Source organism: Miniopterus natalensis, chromosome 1, assembly GCF_054644295.1.
Source record: "Miniopterus natalensis isolate mMinNat1 chromosome 1, mMinNat1.hap1, whole genome shotgun sequence".
Lineage (NCBI taxonomy): Eukaryota > Metazoa > Chordata > Mammalia > Chiroptera > Miniopteridae > Miniopterus > Miniopterus natalensis.
The window spans coordinates 1,096,159-1,116,619 of NC_142081.1; the positions used below are offsets into that span (position 1 = coordinate 1,096,159).

The following is a 20,461-nucleotide window of genomic DNA, read 5'->3' on the forward strand; positions in this document are numbered from 1 at the left end:
TCAGCCCCCATCTTTGTGGAACTTTCCTACAGGAGCCGCGGGACACCCCTCTAACTGGTCACAGAGCTCTCACACCTCCCGAGGCACAGCCTGAGGGTAAATAGATGATGAATTTGACCACATGGGAATCAAGAATTTCTATTAAATGAAAGGCATGGTAAGCAACCAGGAGAGAGAGGGATTAACTGGGGGAAGGTCACTGTAAATTTAAAACTAACCAGGGATTGCCCTGGCCAGCACGGCTCAGTGGTTAGAGTGTTGGCCAGCGCAGCAAAAGGTTGCAGGTTCAGTTCCCGGTCAAGGGCACATACCTGGGTTGCAGGTTCGATCCCTGGCCCCAGTCGGGTGTGCAGGAGGCAACCAGTTGATGTGTCTCTCTCAAACAGATGTTTCTCTCTCTCTCTCTGTCTTTCCCCTTCCTTCCCTTGCATTCTCTCTAAAATTCAATGGGTCCTGGCTGCTTTGGCTCAGTGGTTAGAGCATCGACCAGTGGACTGAAAGGCCCTGGGTTCAATTCTGGCCAAGGGCACGTACCTCGGTTGCAGGCTCCATCCCCGGCCCTGGTCTGGGAGTGTGCAGAAGGCAACCAATTGATGTCTCTCTCTCACGTCGATGTTTCTCTCTCTCCCTTCCACTCTCTCTGAAAAGCAATGGAAAGAATATCCTCGGATCAGGATAAAAAATAAAAATAAAAAATCCCATGGAAAAAATTTTCTCAGGTGAGGGTTAACCAATTAATTAATTAATTTAAAAAACTAACCAGGGGTTGGCATTCAGAATGACTGCCCAGCAGATTCCCAAGAAATTGCAAAGAACACCTTTAGAAAGCACGGTGAGAGCAAAGGTGGAGAGGTACTGTGGCTCCCAGAAGAAGAGGTAGGATGGCTACTGGGTGTCTGAAGAGACACTAGAGCTCATGTGGAATGGGGGCATTTACATCAGAACAGGGGACACCACACTGCAGCCTTCTAATGGCACTTTCGGGAGATCAGAACCCAGTATCCTCACAGGGAAGGCAGGTGTCATGTGCGGGGAGCCTGGGGTGGTTCAACCAGTCCCAGGAAGGAGGTGGGTCCAGGCCAGCCCTGGGGAACAGAAGCTATGTGAGGGGTCAGAGCTTTCTTGCGCCTGCATTTGGGGCCATAGCCAAGGTCAACAAGGGGGTCAGCTGGCCTCACTGTCTGGGAGAACTCTGGAACCTACCCCCCATCACGGGAGTTGGGGTCCCTCAGCCCCCAGCTAAATCTGGGGGTCTGAAGGCCACTGGTGTCCTGTGCAGAAGGGTCTGAGAAGCATCCGCAGCCCGGCTCCCTCCAAGCAGCCCATTCGCTGGAGCCCACATTGACCCTGGTCACCCCTCAAGCCCTAACACTAGGGCCTGGCCTCAAAACAGGCTTCAAACAGCTCAGGCTCAAAGCTCACCCATCCCGTGCTGTCTGGTCAGGCTCCCTCTGACCTCCTGCATGTCCCCACACCTCAGCTCCTTGGGAACTTCCTAACCAGACGAGGTCCTGCTCCGAGCCACCTGAACTGGGTCATTCAGGAGCAGGAAGGCTCCACCGGTCCTGTCCCAGCTCCCAGCTCCCAGCTCCAGGCTTCGCAGTGTCCTCCAGCACGGGGGACTGGGACTGAGGGCTCCTGCAGACACCGAGCAACACCACCCACCTGGGCCAGCTGCCCTCCAAAGAGCAGCAGCTCTGTCCTGGCATGTGCTGCCCTCACAGCCCTCCTGTCAGCAAGGCTTTCCTGGACTGCAGTAGGAAGGCACACCTCCCCGCAGCTCTCCCAGACATGCACATACACACACACGAAGGCACACTGAGAAATATGCACACGTGCATGTCACACAGGTGCAGGCACCCACAAATGTGTGCACAGGTATGAACACAGAGAAACGCTTTTGCCATGCATACACATGCACCCACATATATGCACAGTGCACGCACATGCATGCACACCGAGAGACATGCATGTCACACATGTGCACACATGTTCAGAGATGTGTGCACGTGTGTGTCACACATGTGCTTGCTCGTGTGTGTACATGTTGTGTGGGTGTATGTGTGCACACATGTGTGCACAGAGAGGTCTGCATGTTAAGCACATGAGTGCTCATGCACGTGCACACAGAGACACACGCTCACACAGCTGCATATGCACACAGAAAGACACATGTACACATTTGTGTCACACAGGCACATGCATTCGCACACATACACACATGTATGCACATGGACATGTGTGCACGTGTGCATGTCACATAGATTCGCGCACTCACACACATGTGCACAGATGAGACACAGCTTGTTTAGAGGCAGACTCTGTTCTGAGTCCTGAAGTTCAGTAGCAGTATGGTGGGGCCACAGCAGGGTGGCCGAGGAGGCAGGGCACATGCCTGCTGGGTAGGGGTATCCAAGCCCAGCCTTGAATAGAAGGGGCAGCTCAAGGGTGATTCCTCAAGGCTGGGGCAGGGACACAGCCCCAGGAGGGAAGGGGGCAGCACAGACCTGTGTGCTCAGAGCTGAGCCAACCTGTGGGAGCCATTCTCCTCCAAGACCAAGGGACGCCAGGGGTGGCCATGGCTGGAGACAGTGCCCACCCCCACAAGCTCCCCTGCCTTAGCACCAGCAGCCCAGCACATTCTGAGACATAAGGATGAAGCCAGGAGGCTGGCTGGACACTGAGGCCCAGACCCCACATGCCCACAGCCCAGGGAGAATTGGCAGGGGGCGCCAGGGGCCAGGGCAGCTAAGGGGAGCCCCTGGCCCCACACATTCCCACATGTGCAGGCACCACCTGGCCTGAGCCCACCATGCTGCCCAGCTGGGGCTCTACCTGCTCAAGCCCTGTGGTTTCTCTCAGAATCAAGGGTTCTTCCAAGGAACTCAATATTCCCCACTCTGCCTCCCACGCAGCATCTGTCCCTGGGGCCAAAGGCGGGGTGTGACTGACCAGGACAGTCTGCCCTGGGGATCGAAAGGCTCCAGCTGGGTCCTGCTCTGCACACCTGGTCAACACACCCAGGCCAACCTGCCATGCAGCAGTCCTCCTGGAGTCTTCCCAGGCCACCAGGCCTTATAGAGCCATCTCCACATGGCCTCCTTGCATGGGAACCACTGGCCTGAGGTGTCCCAAGTCCAGGGGACAGGGTCCTGATGCCCCCCTCTCTGAAGCTCTGCACATCTCCTCCCAGTACCCCACACTGCCAAGCTAGGCTGGCAGGTTCCCATGGCATCCCCTGTGAGTGTGTTGGGGGCCTTCAGGGGTTTCTGAGGGCACACAGGTCTTCTGGACACATCCACGGTGTGAAGACAAGGCACACATCAGTGAAGTGCCGATGGCTGGCTGACTGCCTCAACAGATCAGTCAGATGCTGTGGACACCTCTAGACTGTTCCAAAGTCCCCACACCTTCTGTGGCCACACACAGCAGGAATGTGGCACAGTGTCCCCCAGGCTCCAGCAGCTGCAGGGGTCTTGTAGAGCCACCAGCCAATCTCACAATCACAACCATCCCCCACACAGGTCTCTCTGGCCCTCGTTGACCAAGCCACCAGTCACAGCCCTGATGGGAGCTGCAGCTGCAGGACAGTGATGTAGGAGCAAGCAGGTAGGCAATGGTCACCCACCAGCAGGTGCCCAGGACCCCAGGGAGAATCAGGGCCTTCCCGTCCCCAAGTGACCCCTGGACCTGCACATGCACACCCAGAGCCTGACCCTCCAGGTGGCGAAACACATGAAGGACTGCCGGTGGGAGGCTCTGCATCCTCATTTTGACATGTGGCACCCCCGAGCCTTCATTTCTCAGGCACACATAGTCACAACCCTTCCTTCCAGGGAGCAGCGGTAGGGGGCCTGGTGCCCGGCTCCCTCCTCGGGCAGGTCGGTGACCCCGGCGTGTGCTGACAGTGCCAAGGGAGAGCAGCAGCAGACAGGCAGTGGAGGCGGGACCAGGCAGAGAGGAGAGCACCTGCACAGGAGCCTCACTGAGACCGTGGCTCCATCCACTTCCCAAGAACAGAAAGAGAAGGGAACTTCAGGGCTGCGGGGGCCCCTGGGGGTTCCCGCTCCATTTTTAGCTAAAAGCGCTGAGGCAGAGCTCCCTTCCCCCCAGGGCCCACTGTCTGGACATAAAAATAACAACAATGGTTTCGAATGAATGACCTCTCCTGGGAGCTTATCCAGGGAGCTGCAGACGGTGGGGATGGGCCACACCAGTCGCCACGCCGACCACGGCACCTGACGAAGGACTCCGGCACTCCAGGTACCCCAGCTCTGGGGCTGGTCCAGGCAACAGTGAGGGGCAGGCCGCCTGAGCCACTGCCAGGAAGAGGACACCTGGACACCCAGAGTGGACCAAGCCTCCTGGTCACTGCTTACCTCTCAGCTGTCCCTCCCCTGAATGGGAACACAGGGAAGCAAGAGAAAGACCAAAACCAACCTGGAGAAGGCAGGGAGCCAAGACCCGGGGATAGAACAGGGCAGGGTGGGGTCTGAGGCTGAGGGTTGGGGAACATGCAGAGGGTATGGACAGTGGGCTGGGTGGAGATCAGCCAGGAAGGTAGCCACCAGCCCATGGTCGGGGGGAAACTGTGGAGAATGGCCCCTGTGCTGGACTCCACAGCAGGCCAGCTTGTGGTCACGTCCTCTGGCCTGAGCTGGCCTGACTAAGGGAGTCTGGACAAGGCTGGACTGGGCCAAATGCGGCTTGAATGGGTAGACCTACTTAAAGGGAGATGAGGTATCTCCCTTTATTGGGCCAAGTTGGTCAGTCTGGACTCTCAGATATGCTGGCCTGTGATGGGCTGTGAATTGAATGGACCTTCACTTGGGGTGAGGCTGGCCAGGCCAGGCTGAGCTGGGCTATTCTAGACCCGGCGAGTTTAGACAGGCAGGTCATAGTCAGACTGGTCCAACTGAGGTAGCCTGGACTGGACTGTCCTTGGTTGGCTGAGCTGGATACCACTGAGTTCGATGATGCTGACCTGAACTGGGCATCAGTCTGCTGAACTGAGCAGGGAAGTCAGAAAAAGCTGGGCTCAGCAGAGTAGAGCCAAGCTAGAGTAAGCCAGGTGATGGAATGGGCTATGTTGGCATACCTGGGCAGAGCTGGGCTAGACTGGTCTGTTCCCTGGGCAGGGCTGAGCTGAACTGGGCTGAAATGGGATAAGCTGGACTAAACTGGGCTGAGCTGGGCTGAGCAGAACTGAACTGGGCTGAGATGAACTGGGCTGAACTGGGCTGAAATGGGATAAGTTGGACTAAACTGGGCTGAGCTGGGCTGAGCAGAACTGAACTGGGCTGAGATGAACTGGGCTGAGCTAAGCTGAACTGGGCTGAGATGAATTGCACTGAACTGGGCTGACCTGGGCTGAGCTGGGCTGAGCTGGGCTGAGCTGGGTTGAACTGGGTTGAGCTGAGCTGAGCTGAGCTGAGCTGAGCTGAGCTGAGCTGAGCTGAGCTGAGATAAACTGGGCTGAGATGAACTAGGCTGAACTGGGCTGAGCTGATACAAGCTGGGCTGAGCTGAGTTAGGCTAACTAGGCTGAGCTGAGCTGAACTGAGATGAGATGAGGTGAACTGGGCTAAGTAGAGCTGAGATAAACTGGGCTGAGCTGAGATGAGATGAACTGGGCAAGGCTGAGCTTTGCTGAGCTGAGCTGAGCTGAGCTGAGCTGAGCTGAGCTGAGCTGAAATAGGCTGAGCTGGGCTGAGCTGGGCTAAGTTAAGCTGAAATGAACTGGGCTGAGCTGAGCTGGGATGAGCTGAGATGAGATGAACTGGGCTGAGCTGAGCTAGGTTGAGTTGAGCTGAACTGAGATAAACTGGGCTGAGCTAAGCTGAGCTGAGCTAAGCTGGGCTGAACTGGGCTGAGTTGAGATGAACTGAGCTGAACTGGGCTGAGCTGATACAAGCTGGGCTGAGCTGAGTTGGGCTAACTAGGGTGAGCTGAGCTGAACTGAGCTGAACTGAGATGAACTGAGCTGAGGTGAACTGGGCTGAGATGAGATGAGATGAACTGGGCTAGGCTGAGCTCTGCTGAGCTGAGCTGAGCTGAGCTGAGCAGAAATAGGCTGAGCTGAGCTGAGCTGGGCTAAGCTAAGTTGAGATGAACTGGGCTGAGCTGAGCTGAGCTGGGATGAGCTGAGATGAGATGAACTGGGCTGAACTGGGCTGAGCTGAGCTGAGCTGAGCTGGGCTGAACTGGGCTGAGATGAACTGGGCTGAGATGGGCTGAGATGAACTGGGCTCAGCCCAGATAAGATGAGATGATGAGATGGTGAGATGAGATGAGATGAGATGAGATGAGATGAGATGAGATGAGATGAGATGAGATGAGATGAGATGAGATGAGATGAGATGAGATGAGATGAGATGAGATGAGATGACAAGATGAACTGGGCTGAGCTGAGCTGAGCTGAACTGGGCTGAGCTGAGCTTTGCTGAGCTGGGTTGAGCTGGGCTGGGCTGAGCTGGGCTGAGCTGGGCTGAGCTGGGCTGAACTGGACTAAGCTGAGCTTTGCTGAGCTAACCTGGACTGAACCAGGCTGAGCTGGGCTGAGCTGGGCTAAGCTGAACTGAGATGAACTGAGCTGAACTGAGCTGGGATGAGTTGAACTGAACTGAGATAAACTGGGCTGAGCTGAGCTGAGCTGAGATGAACTGGACTCAGCCAAGATGATGATGAGATGATGAGATGAGATGAGATGAGATGAGATGAGATGATGAGATGAGATGAGATGAGATGAGATGAGATGAGATGAGATGAGATGAGATGAGATGAGATGAGATGAGATGAGATGAGATGAGATGAGATGAGATGGGCTGAGCTTTGCTGAGCTGAACTAAGCTGAGCTGAACTGAGCTGAGCTGAACTGGGCTGAGCTCAGCTGAATTGAGCTGAGCTGGGCTGAACTGGGCTAACTGTGCAGAGCTGAGATTTGCTGAGCTGTACTAGGCTCAACTGGGCTGAGCTGAGCTGGGCTGAATTGGGCTGAACTGGGCTGAGCTGGGCTGAACTGGGCTGAACTGGGCTGGGCTGGGCTGAGCTGGGCTGAGCTGAGATTTGCTGAGCTGAGCTGGGCTGAGCTGGGCTGAGCTGGGCTGAGCTGGGCTGAGCTCAGCTGAATTGAGCTGAGCTGGGCTGAACTGGGCTAACTGTGCAGAGCTGAGATTTGCTGAGCTGTGCTAGGCTCAACTGGGCTGAGCTGAGCTGGGCTGAATTGGGCTGAACTGGGCTGAACTGGGCTAAACTGGGCTGGGCTGAGCTGGGCTGAGCTGAGCTGGGCTGAGATGATGAGCTGAGATGATGATGAGATGAGATGAGATGATGAGATGAGATGAGATGAGATGAGACGAGACGAGACGAGACGAGACGAGACGAGACGAGACGAGACGGGACGGGACGGGACGGGACGGGACGGGACGGGACGGGACGGGACGGGACGGGACGGGACGGGACGGGCTGAACTGGGCTGAGATGAGATGAGATGAGGTGAGATGAGATGAGATGAGATGAGATGAGATGAGATGAGATGAGATGAGATGAGATGAGATGAGATGAGATGAGATGAGATGAGATGAGATGAGATGAGATGAACTGGGCTGACCTGGGCTGAACTGGGTTGAGCTGAGCTGAACTGGCTGAACTGGGCTGAGCTGAACTGGGCTGAGCTGGGCTGAGGTGAGCTAGGTTGAGCTGGACTGGACCCAGATTGGTCAAACAGAACCGTGCTGTTTTCTGAGGCCCACTTGACTTAGCTCAGTTGTGCTAAATTGAGCTCAATTTACTGAGGAAGATTGCCCTTGGCTGGCAGGTTGAGATGGGCTGAGCAAGAGTGAATTTGGTTTAATTTTGTGGACTGAAGTAAGATCAGTTTCACAGCTTGACATGCTCTATTCTAGGCTAACCTGGGCCAAGATGGTCCACGGTGGGCTCTCTGGAGCTGAGCTGCACTGACACAGGCTGAGCTGGGCTGGGCTGGCTGCGCAGAGCTGGTTGGTCTCAGCTGGGGCTGGCTGTCCTGACACAGGGTCACCAGGAGTGTGTTCAGGTGGACCAGAGGAGCAGAGTGGAGCAGAATGGGTGGAGCTAGGCCAGGGTAGGGTGGGCTGAAGTCTGGGGTTTCCAGGCCAGGGGAAGGGCAGGAGGAGTTGCCTGCTGGAGGAGGAACTGAAGTGGGCTCTGAGGGCCCTCTGTCCTCTCTCCATGGAGCCTGAGTTGGACTCCCTCAGGCGGCCAGCAGGGAGAGTAGAGCACCAGGGAAGCCTGGCCGGTCAGTGAGGGGTGGGGTGAAGGGGCACGCACAGCTGCAGAGAGCAGAGCCCAGTGAGCAGGAGGTGGGGAAAGGGACACAAGAGTGATTCTTAGGGAGCTACATGCTCTGAGCCTCAGCCTGGAAAAACAGCTGGTGCCTCTACTGCTTGAGATCCCATGTTCTGACCACTACAGGCTGAGGGTGGGGACCCTGACCAAGGGTGGAGGCAGCAACAGCTTCTGGGAGGGTGCAGGGTCCATCGAAGGATGTCTGGGAGAAATGAGGGAATGAGCCCAAAACAAACCCAGGCTATTCTGTCCCCTGGGGTGGAACAAGGGTCCAGTGCTCCCTCCACTAGGCCACCCCGCCTCCTCCACACAGTGCTCCCTCCCCAGCTCCCCGGGGCCCTGGGAGTGGATGCCCCAGGTCGGAGGTCAGCCAGCACTGATGTAGCCCTGGTTCCATTCCACAGCCTCCAGAGAGGACCCAAAGGTCTTCCCCTTGGCCCTCTGCCCCAAAGATGCCCCCAAGGGGGGCGCCTCCGTGACACTGGGCTGCCTGGTCAGGGACTACAACCCAGAGCCAGTGATCGTGACGTGGGATGCAGGGTCTCTGACAAAGAGCGTCGTGACCTTCCCGGCCACCTTAGACTCGACCTCTGGCCTCTATACCACCACCAGCCAGGTGACTGCCTCTGGCGAATGGGCCAAACAGAAGTTCACCTGCAGCGTAGAGCACGAAGGGTCCACCACCGTCAACAAGACCTTAAGCAGTGAGCCAGGTAGGTCCCAGTACCGCCAGGAGGCTGCTGTCAGAGGACAACAAGGGACAGGAGGGGGCAGTGGAGGGGGCTCAGATGCTGCTATGCTGGTCACCCCCAGAGAGCCTGGGGCCCTGGGCTGGGAGGCGGGGTTCCGAGGCTCAGAGAGGCCTAAGTCAGGCTGGCCGTTCCTGCCCACAGCATGCTCCCCGAACATCACCCAGCCCACTGTGAAGCTCTACCACTCCTCCTGCGACCCCAGCGGCAACACCCACGCCACCATCCAGCTCCTGTGCCTTGTCAGTGACTTCGCTCCAGGTGACATCGAGGTCATCTGGCTGGTGAATGGGCAGAAGACCACGGACACATTCCCCTACTATGGCCCCACCAAGCAGGAGGGCAAACTGGCCTCCACCTTTAGCCAGCTCAATGTCACCCAGGGCCAATGGGTATCCCAGCACACCTACACCTGCCAGGTGAACTATCAAGGCTGCACTTTTGAGGCCCATGCCCGCAACTGCCCAGGTACAGTACCCCCAGGCCTACGGCCCCCCCAACTCTAGGGGCTGAGAGGGTCCCTGCGCAGCCTCACACAGCCCCTCCCGCACACCACAGAGTCTGAGCCCCGAGGCGTGAGCGTCTACCTGATCCCGCCCAGCCCCCTCGACCTATACATCCACAAGTCGCCCAGCCTCACCTGCCTGGTGGTGGACCTGGCCAGCCAGGATGGCACGAGCCTGCAGTGGTCCCGGGAGAGTGGGGGCACCCTGGCCAAGGCCACCGAGAAGAGCAGACTCCACTTCAACATGACGTACACCGTCACCTCCACCCTCCCGGTGGACGTCAACGACTGGATCGAGGGCGAGACCTACACGTGCAGGCTGAACCACCCGCACTTGCCCAAGGACATCGTGCGCACCATCGCCAAGGCCCCAGGTGGGTGAGCCACGGGCTGAGGGAGGGTGGCTGGGCTCCTCCCGCCCCTGGAGCCCGGGCTGACCCCATCCTGTCCGCAGGCAAGCGTGCGGCCCCCGAGGTCTACGTGTTCCTGCCACCCGAGAAGGAGCAGGGGACAGAGAGCACGGTCACCCTCACGTGCCTGGTCCAGAATTTCTTCCCTGCGGACATCTCCGTGCAGTGGCTGCGCAACAAAGACTTGCTCCCGACCGGCCGCCACACCACCACGCGGCCCCTCAAGGACAGCGGCCCCAGCCCGGCCTTCTTTGTCTTCAGCCGCCTGGAGGTCAGCCGGGCCGACTGGGAGAAGAGAAGCAACTTCACCTGCAAAGTGATCCACGAGGCCCTGCCAGGCTCCAAGACCCTCGAGAGATCAGTGTCCAAAGGCCCTGGTAATTGATGCCCCGCCTCCCGCCCCCTTCCGGGCTCCGTCCCCCCCTCTGTTGTCAATAAACAGTCCGGTGCCTGTTCCGAGCCCTGGGTGCGCCCGTTCTTGGCTGTTGGGTGAGGGTGTCTCCGCACAGAGGAAAGGGCGTCCAGGAGAGGGGCCGGGGGATGGGGCGGGGCTGAGATGTGTCTGCCACCATCCTCCTCTGTGCCAGGGGCCCTCCCCGCCAACCCACTGTAGATCCTGCCCGTCAAAGGAGTCCTAAAAACCAGAGGGTGGTCCCAGGGGAGGGACCATTGAGACCCCAGCGCAGCCCACAGCCCCTGCATCTCGGGAGGCCCTGGAGGCCTTGGCCTCCGCCCTGGGCTCCTGCTGGCCCCTCTGGACACAGAGAAGCTCCCACACCCCCAGGCCTAGCTGCATACACAGGCTCTTCTGGGCGGAGGACCGGCTGAGTGAGAGGCCAGCATGGGCGCCAACACGCAGGGAGCCAGGACAGCCCCCCCCGCCCGCTCCACGGCCGGCACCTCCTGAGCACCAGGAGACGAGGACAGGCCCCCAGCCTTGCCGAGCCCACCCCCCTCCGACTCTCACCTCACTTCACCCACATGGATCCCAGGGAAGGACCCGGCCCCCCCACAACACTCCTGTGAGCCTCACATGCCAGCCCTGCACCCACACGGTCTGCAGTGACCCCAACAGCGCCACCCACCGCCAACCATGGTGCCCCACGTGGGCAAGTGCATTGCACATACTCTCCTGACAGCCTCGCTTGGCCTGACCTCTTACCCAGGCCACCCCGAACCCTTCCTCCCCATCACCTGAGCCACAGGATCCAAGATGGGCATGGAGAGGACACCCACCCCCCTGCCGGAAGCCCGCACGCCTCACACTGCTTCATCCTGGGACCCCAGCCTCCCCAGTCCAACCCTCCCTGTCAGCTGCATCCACAGATGGACAGACAGGCACATACATGGACAGAGACACACACACTGATGCACAAGGACAGACACACACAGAGACACACACACGGACACACACGGACATACGCAGACACAGACAGAGGGACACACAGAGATACACACAGGTATCTACACATGGACACTGCACAGACACACACACAGACACAAACAGACACACAGAGACACACATATGGATACCTACACTGACACACATGGACACAGGCACACATGGCACAGACACTGGAACACATGAACACACACGTGTATACACACAAGGACACACACACAAACACACAAGGACACACACACCTCAGAGCAGGCTACTGGCCCTGTTTCAGAGCCTGAAGGCTGCAGGGATCAGAGCCAGGGACCAAGCCCCCCCCCACCCCAAGCCCCAAGCTCCTGTGCACCTCTAACGGCCCAGACCCCACGCTCCATAGTGCGCCCGCGGGCACAGCTGCACTCATGAGCCTTTCACATGGAGAGCAGCAAACACCAGCCCGCACTCGGGAAACACAGCCCAGAGTCACCCACTGGGGAGCCCACGCTGAGCCTGGGCCTGCACGGGGGCACATCTCACTCCTCGGAGCAGGAGGCTGAGGGACAGCGCAGGCCCAACACAAGGCCGGGGGCAGCTCCAGGCTCCCAGGTGGCCAGGCCAGGCCCTGGAAACAATGGCCTGTGGCTGCGGAGCTCACACCCCTCCTGAGGGCTCTGGGCGGCTGGCCGTGGGTACAGTTTAGAGGGGTCTCCAGGCCAGTAAGCGAGACGCTGAGAGCGTGCGGGGCTGGGGGCGGGTGCCATTCTCCAGGGTAGGGGTGGGTGGGGCAGAGCAGGAGCTGAGCAGAGGGGCCCACGGGACTGGCTGGGTGACCAGCCGTCAGGAGAGCGGCATGAGGAATGGAGGAGAGAAAACGCAGCCACCTGGGGTGGGGTCAGGAGAGCAGAGGACTGCAGTTCCCACGTGGTCACCCTCAGCCAGGCAGAGGCTTCAGACTCTAGCCCTCTGGGAAGCCGCCAAGGGGGCTGGACAGAGACTGCCTGAGACCCGGGCATCGGGGCCCAGGGCCCAGGCCAGAGGCTGACCGGCCCCTGCCCGCAGAGGTGGACCTCCAGGACCTGTGTGTGGGGGCGGCCGAGGGTGAGGAGCTGGACGGCATGTGGAGCAGCCTCTTCGTCTTCATTGGGCTCTTCCTGCTCAGTGTGACCTACGGTGCCTCTGTCACCCTCTTCAAGGTGGGACCCTGCCCCTCTCCCAGAGTCACGGGTGGGCCGGGAGACCCAGCAAGATGTAAGGAGGTGGGCAGAGCCCCTCATGCACTCCCTCCGCACAGGTGAAGTGGGCCTTGGGTGCCATCCTGCAGGAGACACCCCAGACCACCCACGACTACGAGAACATCATGCAGCCAGAGGCCTGGGCACGGAGCGGGAGCAGCGCCCGCCTGGCTGCCTTCCTCCCTGCATCTGAGCGCCCCTGAGGCACCTGCTCTGCCCCAGCCGAGAGAGGAGCAGACAAACTCGCAAAGGGGCCAGAGCCAGGGACGCAACCACCAGTTCGTTGGCATCTGGAAGGTCCAGGCAGCAATTGGACCCGCCAGCCACAGCCCACGCCCACCCCATTTGTCCCTTCCACAGAGAGGCCTGGGCTGGGCATGGGCAGGACCACTCTGGGCTCCCCCCAGGTCCCTGAGGTCGGGGCCACTCCCATTCTTACTGTACAACTCCTGAGACACACCAAGGCCTAGAGCCCATGGCCTGGCCCACTGCCCAGAGACCAGAGCCAAACCGAGGACTTGGAGTCCAAGTCCAGCCCAGAGTCCAAGTCCAGCCCAAAGTATCACTCCTTAGACTTAGTCCGACCCTCCCTGACCTCAGGTCTGAGTGCCCAGCCCCTGTCCCTCCGCTCACCCTTCCTGCCGTCCACCCCAACCCCTGTCCCTATAGAATGTGCAGGCAGAGAAGCCCTTCTGGGGAGAGGCCCTGAGACTGTCTGGGGCAGTGGGCAGGGCCCAATGGGTGGGAGAAGGGGTCCCACAGCAGGAGGAGGGGCTCCCACGGGGTCCACACAGGGGCCCCAACCCCATCCACCATGGCCTCGTCCTACCTCTCACTCCTGGCTTGGCAGTTCGATTTCCTTCCTTTTGGGTTTCTTAGTAAAGTTCTTTCTTACAAATTCCATGTCCCCTGAGTGCTTTAGGGGAGGTACCTGTGGTCCCGTGAGGGTGGTCAGACGAGGGGCACAGGGCACTTCTGGGCCCAAAGGGTCCAAGTGGCCAGCTGCTGTCTGCAAGTGTTCCTTCGACGCCCCCAGAAACTCCTCGGCTTGGTCTCCATCACACCTGCTCGCTGGTCTCCAGCCCAGGCTCGCTGCCCCTTCCCACACTGACACAGACGCCACAGTCCCAAGCCCTCTGTGGGGCCACAGACAGACAGCTGCACAATCACCAGGTGGGGGCCAGTGTCAGCCACCCAGGACCACCGGTCACCTGCCGCAGTCCACCCACCACTGACCACACAGACAGGCCAATCCTGGGCCCCGTCCTCCCCCAGCCAGCCTGGACATCCCGGTGAGCTGAGTGAGACAGTCCAGCAAGCAAGAGCCAAGTGGGGCTGGCCACCATCGTCCTCGAGAAGGAATCTGGTGAGCCGGAGAGAGAGGCGCCACAGGCCCCCGTGAGATGGCCAGACGGCCAAGGACAGCAGTGGGCACGAGGCTGTGCCCCTCCCCAGGATAAAGAGGCAGCTTCCCGGTGGGAGAGACTGCCCATGAGGGTCTCTGTGCAGCGCACTGGAAGTGGGAGGGAAATAAGTGAGCACACGGGGGGAAAGGGCAGGGTTCCCTCATATACAAAGAGCGCTCAGGAGCCAATAAAAAGAGCAAAGTGAGCAGTGGGTCCTGTGCAGCAAGAAGGTCCAAGTGGCCAATAACAGGAAGAACATGTTTCAACAGTAACTAGAAAAGTTACAATAGGAAGAACCATGGTGGGTCTGAGCGTGCTTTGGGGTCTCACCCTGTCTGAGATGTGGGAGTTGTTAAGACCATTCTCCCGGCCCACCAGCTGCATTGCCAGAGTACAAATGCCCAGCCCCTTTGGGCAGGAGACTCCGCTCCTCCAGATGGCCCTTCAGAGAGCCTGGCCCCGTGCTGGGTAGCATCACACAGATGACACAGACAAGGATGGGAATGGCCTCCCACGGCCAGCATGCAGCCTGCCAGGGCCCAGACCTTGGCTCAGACCCTATACTTCACTGGAGTAGAAAGCCCAAGACTGGGCAACCCTGAGGCCTGTCCAGAGACGCTGAGGATGGGCCCAACAAAACACAGGTGGTCCTGGGACCCTGGGATCCTGGGCTCCTCAAAGCACCCAGAGGTTCTGAGCCTCCCCAGCCTCCCTGCCCTCTGTCCATGTTCTACCTGCCCTGGGCCCCCTGGCCCCTGAAGAGCTGACCTCCCGCTGGGGCCCAGTGTCACTGATCAGCAGGTGTGCTCTCTGGAGGGGACAGTCAGTTCCTGTGTGTCAGTCCAGAACCTTCTGCATGTGCAGAAATGACTAGACAAATAAACACAGATGGAAACCAGGCCCAACTGCCCCTGTGTGTCTGTCCAGGCCAGGCTGCCTCATGGACAGGGCATGGGGAGCAGTGGGGTCCATGGGAAAGCCCTGGGCAGGAAAATGAGCAGAGATGGACCAAGGCAGCATGTGGCCGCCCCAACCTGCGGGGATCCAGGTTCCCAGACAGGGGCAGCCTCACACCCTACCCTGGCTTCTATCTGGTCCCCAGCTGCTCACAGGGCTACTGCGGGAGGGCAGGCACTGATCATGCCAGGCCGGAGTGGCTCCCTCCTCCTTGCCCCACCCTGTGGCCTGCTCACTGGGGGTCACTCAGGACAAGACCTGTGCCCCAATACCTCTACCCCACTGGCCCTCACAGCCTCCCCTCTAGGGTCATCGCGACCTCAGTGTCCCTCAGCCCCTAATTCATTGAGTTCGGCCTCTGCATCCCTGCAGCTCAGCCCCCAGCCCAGCCCTGTGAGCAGCCACCTGGAGACAGGACCCACCACAGCCAGGACCAGGCTCCTGGGGGGTCACAGCCCAGGCCACACACACCTGGCCTTGCCACAGCCAGACCACAGACCAGACATGACGTGCAGACGAGCGGCAGCGACTGGTGGGACAGGAAGTGGGCGAGTGACCCCATCTAGGGTCATGATACAGTCTGAAGCCCCTCCCCAGCCTGTCCCTCAGCATTAGCCTCTCATGAGTCAGCCAGGACCCAGCACGGGTCAGGGGTCTGCTGAGGCCACACAGCATCGGGCAGGGCCTATGGCCCTCCCTGCTCCAGCTCCAGCTCCCCTGCACAGGGCGTGAGGATGGACCTTCAGCCCAGGGAGGGCCTTGGTGGACCCTCCAGCAGCGCTGAGCAGGTGGGTCCTAGATGTGGTTAGGCCTCATGTCCACAGGCGCTTTGAGCCGTCCTGGGACCAGAGATGTGGAAAACAGCCACCAAGAGCCAAGAGGACCACGGGGCAGGGTGCTCCACTCAGAAATGAAAGAGCTGCGATATTGTGGCCTTGTCTGAGCTGAACTGGGCTTAAATGGGATGAACTGGGATGAATTTGGCTGAGCTGAGCTGAACTTGGCTGAATTGAACTGGGCTGAGCTGAGCTGAGCTGAGCTGAAGTGGGCTTAACAGGGCTGAACTGGGCTGAGCTGGGATGAACTGGGCTGAGCTGAGCTGACTGGACTGGACTGGACCGGACTGAGCTGGACTGAGCCGAGCTGAGTTGGGTTGAGCTAGGCTGAGCTGAGCTGAGCTGAACTGACCTTAACTGGGATGAGCTGAACTGATCTTAACTGGGCTGAGCTGGGCTGAGCTGAGCTGGGCTAAGCTGAACTGGGTTTAACTAGGCTGAGCTGGGCTGGGTTGAGCTGGTGTGAGCTGAGTGAGCTAAGCTGAGCTGAGCTGAGCTGGGCTGGGCTGGGCTGGGCTGGGCTGGGCTGGGCTTAACTAGGCTGAGCTGGGTTGAGCTGAGTTGGGTTGAGCTAGGCTGAGCTAGGCTGAGCTGAACTGACCTTAACTGGGCGGAGCTGGGCTGGGTTGAGCTGGGCCAAGCTGAGCTGAGCTGGGCTGAGCTGAGCTGGGCTAAGCTGAACTGGGTTTAACTGGGCTGAGCTGGGTTGGGTTGAGCTGGTTTAAGCTGAGTGAGCTGAGCTGAGCTGAGCTGAGCTGAGCTGAGCTGAGCTGGGCTGGGCTGGGCTGGGCTGGGCTTAACTGGGCTGAGCTGGGCTGAGCTGGGCTGAGCTGGGATGGGTTGAGCTGGGCTGAGCTGAGCTGAGCTGAGCTGGGCTGAACTGGGCTGAACTGGGCTTAACTTGGCTGAGCTGGGATGGGTTGAGCTGGGCTGAGCTGAGTGATCTGGGCTGAGCTGAGCTGAGCTGAGCTGGGCTGAACTGGGCTTAACTGGGCTGAGCTGGGCTAAGCTGGGCTGAGCTGAGCTGAGTGAGCTGGGCTGGGCTGGGCTAGGCTGGGCTGAGCAAGCTGAGTTCAGATGAGCTGGGCTGAGCTGAGCTAGGATGAGATTAACTGATTTTAGCTGGGCTGAGCTGAGCTGAGCTGAGCTGAGCTGAGCTGAGCTGAGCTGAGTGAGCTGGGTTGAGCTGGACTGAGCTGGGCTGAGCTGAGCTAAGTGAGTTTGGTTGAGTCAGGTTGAGCTGGGCTGGGCTGATCTGGTTGAGCTGGGCTGAGCTGAGCGAGCTGGGCTGAGCTGAGCTGGGCTGAGCTGGGCTGAGCTGAGCTAAGTGAGCTTGGTTGAGTCAGGTTGAGCTGGGCTGGGCTGATCTGGTTGAGCTGGGCTGAGCTGGGCTGAGCTGAGCTGACCTGGGCTGAGCAGTGATGAAATTGACTGAGCTAAACTGAGTGAGCTGGGCTGAGCTGAGCTAGGCTGAGTTGAGTGAGCTGAGTTGGGCTAAACAAGCTGAGCTTAGCTAAGCTGGGCTGACCTGGGATGAAGTGGAATGAAATTAACTGAGTTGAGCTGAGCTGGTTAGCAGTTGGTGAATGAGAGCAGGTGGGTTCAGTGTGGAAGGCCCGGAGAGCTCAGTTCCCCACCCAGGCTGCCCCCTGTGTTTCCAAGGGCACATGAGGGCCATGCAATCTCAGGTGTACCTGTGTCCCCTCTTCTTCCACCAGTGCCCCTGAAGGCAATTGAAAATATATAAGAGATGCCTTGTGTGCCCAGCCTGTCTAGGAGGGACATCTCAGAAGGGCTGATTTGGTTGGGCCTCTGGTCTCGAGACCTTCGTAGCCACGGGGTGGACCTCTGCTTGTTGGGGGGCTGGGATAGTGTTTGTAGAGTGGGGTAGTTCAACCTGGACCCTTACCAGGGAAGTTTAAATGGGACCCACAGAAGACTCAGGCCCCCTCTCCTCCCCAGTGTGCCCTCCAGGGCAGAAAAGCTGGCCCTCGGGGCAGGCTCAGCTTCAAGGCCAGACACCTCTGTGCTCACCTATGTCCCCCCTCTGGGCTCACCTTTCATGACCCCCAAACTCTGGGAGAGAGCATGGCCACGCCCACTGCACAGAGGAGCTGAGGCTCCAAAGGTGCCCACAGACTCAGCTGGCCCATGGAGAGCCATGTGTATGACAGTGACTCCACCCGGATGTGGCCTATGTGAAAGAGCGTGTTCCAGTCCACGTGCTGGAGCTCTGAGCAGTGTGTTTAGAAACAGCACAGCTGGACTTGAGGCCAGTCCCAACCCCAGGTTCCTGGCCTACGAGCTGAGTGACCTTGGGGCAGTCACTCACCCTCTCTGTGCCTATTTCCCCAAAGTAGAGAAGAGGTGAGCATTGTTCCATCCTCATGGAGCTGTCTCAGGGTCTCACAACATGTCCTGTGTTGCAGTGTCCCCGGCCAGCCCCAGCCTCTTCCCACTGAGCCTCAAGAGCACCGACTCAGCCGACCACGTGGTCATCGGCTGCCTGGTCCACGGCTTCTTCCCACTGGGGCCCATGAATGTGACCTGGAGCCACAGCGGGGAGGGCACTTCCATCAGGAACTTCCTCCCAATGAAAACCTCCGAGGGCCTGTATACCATGACCAGCCAGCTGACCCTGCCAGCCAACCAGTGCCCAGAAGGCGCCACCCAGAAGTGCCAAGTGCAGCACAACTCCAGCCCCAGCCAGACCAAGGACGTGCCCTGCAGAGGTCAGAGGTCGGGCCAGGGTGGGGTGGGAGCCATCAGGTTTCCAGGGTGGAACCACGTGCCCCACTGGGGCTCCCCTCAGACAGGAGGGAGCACAGGCTGAGCCCCAGTGGGTGGTTAGGAGAGGGTGGGGGCTGGGGCTGGAGGGAAGGAAGGGGATGTGCAGGCCCCGGTATTCTGACAGCTCTGCCTCCCTCTCAGATAAGTGTGACAGTACAGTCTCATGCTGCCAGCCCAGCCTGACGCTGCACCGGCCGGCCCTCGAGGACCTGCTCCTAGGCTCCAATGCCAACCTCACGTGCACGCTGAGCGGCCTGAAAGACCCCCAGGGTGCCACCTTCACCTGGAAGCCCACAGGTGGAAATCACGCCATCCAGGTGACCCCTCAGAGTGACTCCTATGGCTGCTACAGCGTGTCCAGTGTCCTGCCAGGCTGTGCAGAGCTGTGGAACAGTGGGGAGAAGTTCACATGCACCGCCAGCCACCCCAAGGTCAAGAACCCACTAACCACCTCCATCGCCAAAAACTCAGGTGGGCCCGTACCCCGCCCGAGAGGCACCCCCAGCACTCTGCGGTGGGCGAGGCACATGGCTAAGCCTGCTTCCCCCAACCCCTGGGGGCCCCACCCACATTTTAGAGATGGAAACTGGGCACAAGGTGCCCAGTGGGCAGAGGGGTTCTCTCCTCCCTGCTCAGACACCTGACCTGGCTCTTCTACCCCCAGGAAGCCTCGTCCCACCCCAGGTCCACCTGCTGCCGCCACCGTCAGAGGAACTGGCCCTCAACGAGCTGGTGACCCTGACATGCGTGGTGCGGGGCTTCAGCCCCAAGGACGTGCTGGTGCGATGGCTGCATGGAAACCAGGAGCTGCCCAAAGAGAAGTTCCTGACATGGGAGCCCCTGCCGGAAGCCAGCCAGGGCAGCACCAGGTTCGCCGTGACCAGCATGCTGCGCGTGGGCTCTGAGGACTGGAAGAATGGGGATAATTTCTCCTGCATGGTGGGCCACGAGGCCCTGCCCCTGAGCTTCACTCAGAAGACCATCGACCGCTTGGCGGGTAAACCCACCCAGGTCAATGTGTCCGTGATCTTGTCAGAGGTGGACGGCACCTGCTACTGAGCAGCCCCGCCCGCCCACCCTGCCTTTGAATAAACTCCATGCTCGCCCAAAGCAGCTACCACCCCTCCAGCGCCTGTCTTGATCCTCTCGGCCTGGCACCTCGACATGTGCTTGTCTGTGTGTGCAAGTGTGAGTGTGAGTGTGTGATGCACGGTGGTGGAGGCCAAGCTGGAGTGAAACCTGAGGCTGGCAGAGTTGTGGGAGGCAGGCAGCTCGGTAGGCCCTGAGAGCAGTGGACGTCCCGGGAAGTTCCCCGCTTGCCTCAGAAGCCGCCTCTAGGTGTAGCAGGAGGGAAAGAGGCAGGAGGGAGCAGGGCAGCCAGGGAAGGGTCTGACGCCAGCGTGCAGGGACCAGTGCATGAGAGGAACAGCCAGGGAAGGAGGGCTGGATTCCAGGGCCCCTCACACCCTTAGTGGGCACCACACAGAGATGCAGGCTGGCCCCGCAGACTCACAGAGAAAGGGGACCACCCGCCTGATGTGCACATGGGTGCACACACTTTATCCACATGCTCACACTCACATGGTGCACACACATGTTTTCTCCATGTGCTCACATTCACATGGGTGCACATACAAGTCCTCCACGTGCTCACACTCACATGGGTGCACACACACACACACACAGGTCTGAGCCTTGCAGGTGCAAGAAGTTCACAGCCCAGTCCCAGCTCCGAGAAGGCAAGGGGAGTCCCCTTCCAAGGCCCCAGCGGGTTTTCCCCAGGCCCAGTCCACTGTCCCAGGTCCCTCTGCCCCAGGCCTCCCAGCTGGGCACAGCTCAGGAAGCAATCCTACAGACCCCTCCAAGGCAGCCC

The 20,461-nt window shown here is 59.5% G+C and overlaps 2 gene segments (V, D, J or C); both read left to right on the forward strand.

Moving 5' to 3' along the window:
* Positions 1 to 7,920: 7,920 nt before the first annotated feature.
* LOC107543932 (immunoglobulin heavy constant epsilon-like) lies at positions 7,921 to 12,802 on the forward strand. The segment is given in 7 exon segments: positions 7,921 to 7,930; positions 8,730 to 9,029; positions 9,219 to 9,542; positions 9,633 to 9,953; positions 10,034 to 10,360; positions 12,427 to 12,560; positions 12,659 to 12,802. Coding segments are annotated over 7 exon segments (1,560 nt in total).
* A 5,409-nt stretch (positions 12,803 to 18,211) lies between these two features.
* LOC107543931 (Ig alpha-1 chain C region-like) lies at positions 18,212 to 19,647 on the forward strand. The segment is given in 3 exon segments: positions 18,212 to 18,530; positions 18,730 to 19,059; positions 19,253 to 19,647. Coding segments are annotated over 3 exon segments (1,044 nt in total).
* Positions 19,648 to 20,461: the final 814 nt, after the last annotated feature.